This window comes from Mobula birostris, chromosome 6, assembly GCF_030028105.1.
Source record: "Mobula birostris isolate sMobBir1 chromosome 6, sMobBir1.hap1, whole genome shotgun sequence".
NCBI classification, from domain to species: domain Eukaryota; kingdom Metazoa; phylum Chordata; class Chondrichthyes; order Myliobatiformes; family Myliobatidae; genus Mobula; species Mobula birostris.
Window position 1 is genome coordinate 144,514,182 of NC_092375.1, and position 13,138 is coordinate 144,527,319.

General features: G+C 39.2%; 1 protein-coding gene across 1 annotated transcript in view; it reads right to left on the bottom strand.

Annotated features, from left to right (window-relative positions):
- The window catches only part of LOC140198605 (protein unc-80 homolog), a 227,770-nt gene that overhangs the window by 83,390 nt on the left and 131,242 nt on the right, over positions 1-13,138 (bottom strand). The window contains 3 exon segments of the mRNA XM_072259605.1: positions 25-156; positions 3,510-3,691; positions 8,648-8,786. Of these exon segments, the coding sequence (XP_072115706.1) occupies positions 25-156; positions 3,510-3,691; positions 8,648-8,786 (453 nt within the window).

Genomic DNA, 13,138 nt, shown 5'->3' on the forward strand with positions numbered 1-13,138 from the left:
GAACTTTAGAAAGCAAACACTTACAGATTGATCTTCACTGATTGGGTCCTGTACACGTCCTGTGCTCTGGGGAACCCAAGGGGGATCAAACATCGGTATAGATGGCATACCCAAAATTGGAGAAGGTAATGTGAAGTTTATGCTTGGAGGTGGAATCTTAAACACAATAACATAAAAGACCACTGATAAGTGTACTTGAAATTCTTCAGTCTATCAAATACAAAATTCTAAATTTCAACAAGATCAAAATGTTTTATTCCAATGTACAAGGATTTGCACTAACACTGTGTAGAAATACTACTGCAATTGTTTTTATTCCAATGGCTTTCAGGAAAATGCCTACCACGATCCTTCAGCATTGTTAAAAACAATTTTACAGCAAGTGCCATATTAGGAAAGTTTAAAAAAATTTAACATCAAGTGTTTCATATTAATTATGAATTCATAAATATGTTTGTAGCGAAAACATGGCCATTAGTGGAACAGAAGCAGAGTCAGAATTGACTAATCTAACATAGCGAACACAGCTGGATTACAACATTGAAAGGCAAGTATACGGGTGAACAGGCTAGGCAGCATCTGTGAGGGATGAACATTGTAGACCCTGCTGTCCATCGCCCTGAAATTACCTGAACGGAATTCACAGACGCTAATAGGTGACTTGACAAGTCTACCACTCAACATTTACAAAAATGATTATGGTACAAAAACATTGGAAATTTGGAGCAGTGCAAGTATCTCATTAAATGTATTTCATTAGAACGTTCTGGAAGCCAAAGGGAAAGTATGAGCAGCAGCAGAGGATTAAAATACTGAAAGCCCAACTTTATGGTAAATGAATCTAATGGAGACTTTGCATGAAGAAGCTACCTAAACTGTATTTTGCCTACCCACTGTTGGAAACCTCACCACAAGCAGTGACTGCAATGGAACTGAAAGAAATACAAATAAATTGTTGTTTCATCTGGAACTAGCATTTGGGACCTGAGAGGTAAGCAGGGAGGTGATAAAAGGCCAGGCGTTACTTCTCCAGTATTTCCATAAGTGGATGCCATGTGCATGGAAGATGATATTTATAGCGATACCAGAGTGAACTAACATGTTCATCCCATTGGAAGGCTGGAAAAAGAGAGGAAAACAAATTCCTTTGTGTCATCATATCTGGGGGGGGGGGGGGGGGGTAGAGGATTATCCATTGAACATAATCTGATGAGGTGGGTGAGATAAAGAAAGATAATCGCTAATTGTGCTCAATGTGAGAGCATGGAATGAGAGCAGAACTTGGAGAAAGTGACAAACACAATCAAGGCACCATGAACATAGCCCAGGCAATCTTTAGCCGAAAAATATAGAGACACCTTGGAAGTCCTAGTTTTATACATGGATGAGATCAGAGAAAGCTCAACAACAACTCTACTTTCTAAGGAGGCTGAAGAGAACTAGATTATACACATACATGCATCATTCTACAGACGTGCAGTAGAGAGCATCCTGACAAGCTGTATCACTCCATGATATGGAAACCGCACTGTGGTAGACAGGAAGGCTTTTCAATGGGTAGTCAAAACTGTCCAACACATTACTGGCCCTAGCTTAGCCACGATCAAGGACATATATACAGAAGCTTGACGGAAAAGTTCAAGTTCAAGTTAAATTATCATTTAATCAAACATTAATACCCACAGATACAGCCAAATGAAACAGCGTTACTCCAGACCAAGGTGCAAAACACAGTACCAACGGTCATACACAGATCAAGGCACATATAGCGCATATAAGATAGCAAGTAAACATACAGTCACACTAAAGGTATATAGCCCAAGACCCTGAATGACTTGTTCTGTAAAATGATGGTACATGGGTGTTATTGGCAAGAACATGCAGTTCTCAGCAGTCCGCCGAGAACATACGCAGCATGCAGTTAAGACTGTCATTCCACCGATTGAACTCTGGAGAGCAGCACCCACAGAAAGGGCCAGCCCTCAACCTAGTATGGATGCTGAACTACATCGCCTCCGGTATCTCCTCTCTTGGACTGCTGCAGCAGGCAAGCCCGCAGCTTGAGGCCCAGCCCTTACTACAACCAAGGCCACATAGCTCCCCCACCATCCGTCTTCCCAATAAGCAAGGGAAACTGACTAGCAGCATTCTACATTATCAATGTCCAACCAAATGGACCAGTAATATCATGAAGGATCCTACCCATGGACTGTCTGATCCATTCCCATCAAGGAGGAGGCTACATAGCATGCATGCCAGGACCACCAGACTCAAAAGCAGTTTCTTCAATTAGTAAGGCTGATCGACATCTCCCCCACTAGCCCACCCCTCCATGCCCCAACCACCACTACTTTGTCATTTCCTGTCAGTCATCTTATGTACACACTTCTGTGTCCAGCATCTCTTTATGGACATGCAACCAATCTATGTGTATAAGCTATCTTATGTATTTATATTGATTTTGTTTTATTATTATTATTGTGTTCGCATACTTATTGTGTTTTTTTTGCACTGCATCATATCTGGAGAAAAAATTATTTAATTATCCTTTACACTTGTGCACTGAAAATCTAAGAATCACAGATATTGCTGTTTCAAGAGCAAATAAAAAGGGGATGGAGGTCTTTCCACCGTGTGCTTTAAAACAAAATCCAAATTAACCCACACAGAAAATGATACAAAAAAATCAGCTTATGCACAAAGTGAACTGCATACAGATGAATTGTACCTCTAGAAGCCAGAACAATGTGCTTTTTGGTACTAGACTCTCAAACTACTGTGAACATCCTCTCCACATCCACACTGTCTAAGCCTTTCAATATTTGGTCGGTTTAGGTGAGATCTCCCCCATCATTCTTCTAAACTCCAGCAAGTGCAAGCCCAAAGGTATCAAACACTGCTCAAATATTAACCCTTTCACTCCCAGAACCATTCTTGTGAAACTCCCCTGGACCCTCTCCAATGACAGTACATTCTTTCTTAGATATGGAGCCCAAAGCAGCTCACAATATTCCATATGTTGTCTGATCAATGCCTTATGAAGCCTCATCATGACACCCATTCTTTTATATTCTAGTTCTTTTAGTCCTGGCAACCAAGCAGACACTATGCTATGCTAGTATCTTTAGTGTAATACCATGGGCTCTTGTTTAGCAACCTCATATGTGACATCCGGACAAATTCAAGTAAACAATATCCAATGACACTCACTTGTCTATTCTGCCTGTTGTTTCCTCAAAGAAATCTAACAGATTTGTCAGGTAAGATTTTCCCTTAAGGAAATCATGTAAAGTTTGTCCTACTTTATTGTGTGCCTCCAAATATCCCAAAACTCCATCCTTAATAATGGACTTAAACATTTTGCCAACCACCGGTCAGGCTAATTGGCCTATAATTACCAGTCTTTTGCTTCTCTCTCTTCTTAAACAGTAGATGCTTTTATACTGAGGAAGCAATAGAGACAAGAGCAGAGTTACTCCTAAGTGTACACTTATTCCTGCAAAGCTTACCTTAAAGATCTGTTGTGCACCTTCTTCCATCCGTGGCCAGACTTGGTATCTGAATCTCCAGAGTGTGTTAAATTTCACAATAGCATTGATTCGTTGTACTGCTTCTGGATGGTGAAATTCCGACATCACCATATCAGATACAGCATCAGGAACTTTTACCGCACACAACAAAAACATAGCAGCTGTAAAAAGGGGAAAATATAATATACATAAAAACATTCACAATATCCTATGTAGCTCATAATCAAATACCTTCTCAAATACAGTTTCTGCTGTATCATAGGTAATATGACAATCAATGAGCTGAGGTGTGGTGGTCAAGATCTTAGCAAGAACGGACACATTTACCATCCAAATCATTTCCAAGAGCCAGCCATGAGAAACATATAGCACTGTGTAAAATTCTTAAGCACGTACAGTATATAACTCAGTTGCCGAAGACTTTCGCACAGTACTGTATTTGTCAATGTGGAGCAGAGAGCAAGTTTGTAAATCTGGTGGGAGCAAAGGCTGTTGGGAATGTCAGGGGTGGAGCGCCATGAGAGGGGTATGGGACAGGTGGTAGAGAAGGAGTTGCAAGGGCAGTGGGCGGTGTGGGTGGAGACAACCCCAGCCCTGAGATAACAGGCAGGGTCATTCGGTTCCAAACAATTGGTTTATTGATCATTACTGAATATCTCTCTAGTGCCTCCTGCTCTCTCCTCCTTTTCCCAACCATGATTCCCTTCTCTCTGGCTCCTTCCCACTCTCAGTCCACAATAGAGACCTACATCAGAATCAGGAATTATAGCAACTCACATGTCATTTGTTTTTTTTGCAGCAGTAGTGCAATGTAATACATAAAATTGCTACAGTACTGTGCAAAAATCTTGGGCATCCCAGCTTTATATATGTGCCTAAGACGTTTGCCCAGCACTCTACTTAGCCTCAACCACATGTAACAAGATACTGAAATATTTAAAGGCACAAAGGGCATTGTTCTTGCTAGTCCACTCCCTACTTTCTAGCTGCCCCCTCAGTGCTCTGATTGCCAAATCTCCGGTGTACCTTTTCAGTTTCCCAACAAACTCAATATTTTCCACTTGAGCCTGCTCCTCGTGATGAGGGGAAATGGGATCTGAAGATCCAATCCAAAGTGACTAGAGACCTGCAGAATCCGAAGGGAGGCCATCTGTTGTGCATTCAGTTTTGAATATTCAAGTGAAAAAACATACTTCAGCAATTCAAAACTGGGAAGTTAACACCAGAAGCAATAGGACCACATGGAGAGCAAGCTAGCAATAAGCCAAACAGAATGCTGGAAACAGTTAGCATGGTGAAAACAGACAGGAGACTCATCACCTGGCATCAATAGTAGATTCAGAAATAATGACATATAAAAAGCCCTGGTGCCAAAACTGGGAGGAATATCGCACACATTAATCAAACCACAACCTGATGTAGTCATACTCAAAGAAATATAATTAACAGCTAGCATCCCCGATTCTTCTGTCACCATCCCTGATTTCTTTTCAGATCAGTGAGGCAAACTAACAAGGGAAAATGACATTGACTGGGCGAGTGACTGTCATGCATTTTACAGTCAATACAAAGTTCGAAGTAAAATTTATTATCAGCGTACATACATGTCACCACATACAATCCTGAGATTCATTTTCTGCAGGCATACTTAGCAAACCTATAGAACTGTAACTGTAAACATCAGTAAACAAATTGGGCAAATACAGATATAAATAAATAACAATAAATAATGAGCATGAAATAACAATACGACAGAGTCCTTAAATGAATGTAGTTATCCCATTTTGTTCAAGAGTCCAATGGTTGAGGGGTAGAACTGTTTTTGTACCTGGTGGTGCGAATCCTGAAGCGCTTGTACTTTCTATCTGATGGTAGCAGTGAGAAAAGAGCATGGCTTGGTTGGTGACGATCTTTGATGATGGATGCTGCTTTTCTACAGCAACTTCACACAGATGTGCTTGATGGTTGGGAGGGTTTAACCTGTGATGTACTGGGCCAAATCCACTACCTTGTGTAGGATTATCCATCCAAAGCCATTGGTGCTCCCATACTAGGCTGTATTCTAGCCAGTCAGCACACTTTCCACTACACATCTATAGGAGTTTGCCAAGGTTTTCAATGATATGCCAAATCTCCACAGATTACCGAGAAAGTAGAGGTGCTGTCGTGCTTTCTTCACAATAGTATTTATATGATGCATCCCCGATAGGCCCTCTGAGATAGTGACACCCAAGAATTTAAAGTTACTGACCCTCTCCACCTCTGATTACTGGCTCATGGATCTCCGGTTTCCCTCTCCTGAAGTCTACAATCAATTCCTTGGTCTTATTAACATTGAGTGAGAGGTTGTTGTTTTTACACCACTCAACCAAGTTTTCAATTTCCCTCCTCTACGCTGATTTGTCAGTCCCTTTCATACAGCCTATAACAGTGGTGTCATCAGCAAACTTGCATATGGTGTTGGAGCTGGAACTGTACTTAGCCACACAGTCACAGTTGTAAAGTGAGCAGAGCAGGAGGCAAAGTACATCTCCCTGTGCTACTCCTGTGCTGATGGAGATTGTGGAGAAGATGTTTTTGCCAATTCAAAATGACTGGAGTCTACAAGTGAGGAAATCCAGGATCCAATTGCACAAGGAGCTCTTGAGGCCTAGGTCTTGGAATTTACTGATTAGTTTTTAGGGGATGATGGTGTTAAATGCCGAGTTGTAATCGATAAACAGCTTCCTGATATATTCATCTATGCTATTCCAGGCTTATGTGAAGAGCCAATGAGATAGAATTTGCTGTGGACCTGTTGCTTCAGTCGGTAATTGGAGCACATCCAAGTCACCATTCAGACAGGTGCTGATATGCTTCAATACCAGCCTCTTAAAACACTTCACCACTGTGGATGTAAGTGCCAGTGAGCAATAATCATTTAGACAGGTTACCACAGTCTTCTTGTGCACTGGTACGATTGAAGTCTGCTTGAAACAGGTGGGTACCACACACTGCAGGAGTGAGAGGTTGAAGATATCTGTGAATACACTAGCTAGTTTGTCAGCACAGATTTTTAGTACTCGACCAGGTCCTCTGTTCAGACCAGATGCTTTCCTTGGATTCCCTCTTTTGAAGGCAGCGCGCACGTCATTTTCAGAAACTGAGACCAAAGGATCATCAGGAGACATGGGGTGCAGGACGGTTCCTCCCTGTTCTGGTGGTCAAAGCGAGCATAGAAAGCATTGAGCTCATCTGGAAGCGAAGCACTCCTGTCCCCTACATTGCAGGATTTAACTTTGTAGGAGGCTAAATTGTAGCCACTGGTGGTTTCCTGGAAGTAGTAACTGTTTAGGATGAAGGATGGTCTACCAGTCAAGCTGGGTATTTTGTCTTGAATGACGATCATCTCTGCTTGATAGGCACCTCAAATTATATTCAACTCCACATTCACCTACAATTAAAACTGCACTGCTTGTTTACTCCATGACCCCATACAACAACTGAACAAAACTCCTTTGACGGACCACCTCAAACCTGTGACCTCCCTCACCCAGAAGGCCAACAGAAGTGATTGCTTGACACCTAACACACCAAGTCCTCCTCCAAGTCACACACCATCTGTTTTAAGATGCGTAACAACCCTGCTGTTCAACACGGACTGTGATGACTCACCAACATCATCTCATCGGGAAGTGGGAATAGGTGATAAATCTCTTGGCAATGATGCCCACATACCATGAATAAAAGGAGTTCCTTGCCAGGTTTGAAATTACTCTTAATATTTCCCCAAAATATTTTTTCTTTGGTAAATCTATATGGTTTGCATTTCTATGAACCAGCATCACTTGAATCCATTAAGTCTCTTGCCCATTAATAGATTATTTGCCCAAACAATTAAACAAAATTTCTTGCAGATTAGTTTTAAATTTGGCCTTCTTCAAGCCTCCTCTTGAGGTCTTACTTGCTTGGATGGGGTGAAAAATACTTCCTCATTCTATATTATAAAATCCTTTCAGAATTCAGAAAAGTACCATATTCACTTTACAAAGTAATTCACACTTATAATTTGATTTCCACTTTCCTATAAATGGGCTTTTATACTCCCTTTGTACACATCAATTTTTTTAAGTACTTTCATCCACTTGAGATATACTGTATAACCTTGTCCTATTCTCATACTAGAATATATGTTGTTACACAGTTTTTCACTTAATTATATTTGTTGTTCCTCTATGTTTTATTTTTAGTGTATTCCAATGCTCTATCAATAAATTCCAGAAAAAAGATCCCAAAATTCTGAATTGACTTGAGGCACTGTCCACGTTGAAAGCAGGAACTGAGCAACCTGAGAATAGTTCTAATTTACCATTGCCATAACAACATACTATGACAAAAAAAACTAAATTTCTTCAAGTTATTCATAGCATTTACTTTCATGAAAATACATAATGAACCTCAATTCCATGTAATTTACTTTCTTGCTAATCTTTTTAAACTATTTGTTACACTTGTATTTACAACTCAATTGTGAATAAACTGGACATCAATAATCCCCTGGATATTGGCTGGCAGAATTAAAAAAGAAATTATTGACATTTATTATTTGGTCAAAATAATAGTTGATAGTACAAAGATTCCCAAATGCCAAATGGGGATTTTATATATTCTATCAATAATTTTAAACTTAAACAATGCCTTTTGTAAATGCATATAAAATTAACCCATCCCCAAACTTATTATCTTAATGTAACAAATTACTGGAAAATTGTAGTATGATTTTTCTAACCAAAAGGGAGTAAATATTTACTTACAAATCATACCTGCCAATTTACTGAATTTACTGCAAGTAACACACTGGTCTTACTGCACAGAATTATAGCACAATAATAAGGCAATAGATTTTATACCATTATTTCCTCAAAACCAGCTAAAGGCACATAAAATTGTCAGCAATGAAGAACTTTCTGCTGTCCAGTTTGAGTTATGTGGCATATCAATACTGTCACATCAATGTAGAAAGAACACTATAAGGAAATCACCAATAAACAACACATTCTATAAAAAGCAACTTCTAAAACTTCCTATTTTTTGAGGTATAGTATTGGCTGTACGTGTCACAATGAGATTGACATTACCAGCTGCAGCAGCCATGTGTTCATCCACACTGAGTAGAAGCTCCCATGCTGCAGGCTGTATGTCTCCATACATGTCCTCGGTTAGAATGGATGCAGCTTTGATTAACAAAGACAGAGGGGCTGGAGACAGGCTCATTACCTACATTAAAAACAAAGATCAAATAGAATTATAACAAGAAAATAATATTATATTGATCACCTTGCACTGCTCTCTCTCAATTCCATTTACAGGAAATTTACAAGCAATAGTGACTAAAAAATAACATGGGAGGGTTTTTATGATATTGATTGAGGAGTAGATACTGACCAGGAAACTGAAGATAATTTCCCTGATCTTAACACGGTTCCACAGGGATTTTTATGGTTATTTGAACAAGTAGACAACATCTCAGTTTTTCACCCAAATACAGCATCATAAGTCAAAAAATACTCCATAAGTCAAACAATTTCTATTGTAGCTGATGTCCTATTGCTCTTTATACACTCATTATAACTCTTCCATTTCCCTGAATAATCATGCTAACTCTCCCTATTATTAAATTAATGGAATATATACTGTACCCATGAATACAATAAAATGTTCAATATTATTAGCTTGAAAATGCTTTAAAAGTATGTGGAATATTCTGCTTAAAGTTGGATTTCTGTAAGTTGGGTCATCTGTATCCAGGGAGCCCCTATGCTACCATAAACAAATTCTTAAAATTGACCTCAACCTATCCACTTCCAATTTTTACTGAAACACAACAAGGGTTTATTACAAGAAAACAAATGCACTAAACTTAATATTTAGTTGTCTTGTATCCAATTTTAATTTTAAGTTTTCTACAGCTCAGTAAAACTAGCTGTTCAAGAGAGGTGAGAATGCTGCATGAGAAAAGTATTTCAACAGCTCTGCTAGTGAGTCGAGCAAAGTAAGTTTTCTCCCTACTTACTTCATGCAGGCAAACCCTCCATTCTGACACCCTTGCACATCCCAAATTAAAAATCTGGAACCACCTATCTTAAGAACAGAGCACTTGGCCCATCTAGTTTATGCAGGCTTTTGCAGCAATCTCATTCTCCCACTGATTTCCTTGTATTCTATTCATACAACAAAATTCTTCCTCACTCAATCACAAAAACCCACCAAGACTGAGATCCAGATAGCCTTAAGTTATTTAAGTATAAATGAAACGCTTGCAAAAAGACTTGCACGTAACATTTAGAATGATGGAATGCAATAATACAGAGTAATTTCCACAGTTAATGCAGGATGGTTACAAGCAGGTAAATTTATATTTCAAAGCTAAGTGATATAATAACTTCAATGTCAGAGGAGTTAATGAAGAGATGCAAATAATTTTACCAGTTGTAATAATACGGATGATAAAGAGGCATTATACATTTTAACAACATTTTGTAAAATTTTACCATGAGTAGCAATACTTTAGTTATCTCATCAATGCCTTTTGTTTAACACATTTTCATTTGGGGAGACGAACCAGAAGAAAATGGCTAGGATCTTAAAATCAGATCAACAGACTTGATCATAGAATATAGAACTGCACAGTGCAAAAACAGGTCCTTCAAGCACAATATAGTGCCAAGCTAATTAAGTTAGTAATCAAATAGCCAACTAATCTCTTCTGCCTACAAAATTAATATTTATAATTTGACCTGTGCTATTTTGAAAGAGAGAGGCTTGACACTTTTGAAACAGGCATTTGGGCTCATTCGCTTAAAATAAAGCCTGAAAAGTTAACAAATGATCTTAATGCAATTTTGGTGGCACATGGGCTGCACAGAAAATAGCTACAAAGAAGTTACAAAGTTCTACGGCAACACCCACGAATTGCTGGAGGAACACAGCAAGTCAGGCAGCACCTATAGTGTGTTGTGTGTGTTGCTCAAGGTTTCCAGCATCTGCAGAATCTCTTGTTTTTACAAAGTTCTGTTGGACTGAAAGGTACATTAGAACTCTTTTTGTCCTCAAAAATAAAAGCTGGGGTCTTGCACCTAATTGCAACAACTACACCTCCCCACACTCTGCACAACAGGGACTCATGAGACTTTGCCAGTAACATTGTTGGCCACACTTCTGAGGTGAAAGATTCACAGAGCAGCACTGGGATAACTCTGGATTCCCCAACATATACTTGAGCTATGGGCTCAGTATCACAGCAGTCCCATGTCAAAGAATTGAAACAGTCACCTGTCAGCTATCCGGGTCTCAATTCACCCCACTGGAATGCCACTTACAGCTGCAAATCAAAACAATATCATTCACCTTGTTTCAAGATTATTGAATTTACCAGCTCTGCTACAGCTGTGGAACGATGGTGCTGGGTAACAGCTCTGGGAAGCTATGTTTCTTAAAGAGAGAATCAGCTCAAAAGCAGGTCCTTCAGCCATCCAAGTCCACACAGAGCATCAACCACACATTTACATCAATCCCATTTTATTTTCCCACACATTCGGACTTCCCCCAGATTCTCCCACTCATCTACACATTAGGGACAATTAACAAAGACCATGCCTTTGGGAATAAAGAAATGGTAATGGAACTCACAGCAGAAACAGTATTATTGGAGCAGTGCAAGATGATCATTAACTGTCACAAAGATTAAGATCATTGAGTTATCTACTTTCCTCTCCTATCTTAATTCAGGGTGAAACTTCCCTTGATATTCCTCACCACCACAGTTTGAACTCAAATCTTTCTTTAAATAATATGCCTATCTTCCAGATTTTGTGAATTTCAAGGATCCCAATCCAGTTTCCTTCACATCATTCTGACTAAGTTTCTGAGTTCATCTTTCCTTTCTGTTTGTTGCACTGGGTGAGATGGTTAATAGTTAATAGTTAACAGTTCTTTTCTTGGGTGCTATACCATACTATTCATTCATATCAACTATTATTATTCCTTCTCTCAAAAATAAACTATGTTCTCCTTGCCCTTACACCAGCTACCCATTTGTAAACCATTGTATCATTCTCTCTGCAATCTGTGCACATTTTTTCTGCAATTCTACAATTGGAATTACACCAGCTCCACTATGCTGAAATAATCTTTAAAGCCACAAATGATATTTTATATACTTTTGACCCTGGTAATCTATTCATTCTCACACATTTTGATCTACCGGCAGCCTGTGATACATTGAGTATCACCTCAGTTTCCTCTTACATGTGGTTCTTTACATTTGTCTGTAATAAAATTTTATCTTGACCTCCTAAGCTGTTGCAACAAAGTTCAATATAATTCTGAACTCATTTTCCAAGTTAATATATTACATCCTTTCAGGAATAGGTAGTTAGAATCCATTGATTGTTTATAGTACACGAAGTGTAGAAATGTACCTAAGAGGGAAATTAGGAGGGCAAAGAGAGGGCACAGGGTGAATCTGACAGGCAGGATTAGGGAAAGTCAGATGTTGTACAGGCATACCAAGAGTAAAAGGGTGGCAAGAGAAAAAATGTCCCCTTAAAGATCAGCATGGCTGTCTATGTACAGCCACTGATGATGGGTCATCATCACTATCATCAGGTGCCATGCCCAGTTTGAGCTTTGACTGCCATGGCCCACACACTCCTGTTTCGGGTCAAGTGGATCAATTCATTTGTATTCATTTCCAGTTTTCTGGCTGCTGTCTTCACCATCATTTGTCTTTGTCTTCCTCTTGCTTTCTTCCCTTCAATCTTTCCCATAATTACTGTGCATTCTAACTCCTCTTTCCTAATCACATGTCCAATGAAGTTACGTTGCCTTTTCATGATCTCATACATTATTTCTCTTTTTGTGTTTGCTCTGTTCATGACATCCTCGTTAGATATTCGTTTCATTCATGATATTCTTTGCATCCTCCTCAAAAACCACATCTCTGCTGCTACAATTCGTTTCCTCATGTTACTAGATATTGTATTTAGATATACAGGTGTACTATCAGAATGAGCTATTCAAGTGCAAAAAGATTTGTTTGTTTGTTTTATCAACTACACAAAAGCATTGGATAAAGTGAAGCACAATAAGTTATTTGAAATATTACAGATGATGGATAAGATTTTTAATAACTATTTCTTGTCAGATTTTACTGTAGAGATGATCATGGAGGTAAGGAACTGAGGAAATTAGTAATCATATGTTGGACCATGTATGAGCAAGCATTGGTAGACTTAAAGCACATTACGTGGATGAATCCACAGGACTTGGCCAAGTGCATCCTCAGACATTGTGGGAAGCTAGGAATGAAACTGTGTAAACCTTGCAAAGGTACTTGCATCCTCTTTAGCTGCAGGTGAAGATCCGGAGCAGAGGTAGCCAATGTAGAGCCTTTGTCTCTATTTACTCCTTTCTGGCTCCATATGCCTGTGATACCTCCCTCATCTTTTTCAATGTATCAGCCACTAGCCTCATTCTAAAACTCTTCCCTCTGAGTTCCATTTGCCTATCATTCCTCCCTGATCTAGTTCCACATCATTTTTGTGCTCTGTCTCTATCTTCCAACCGGA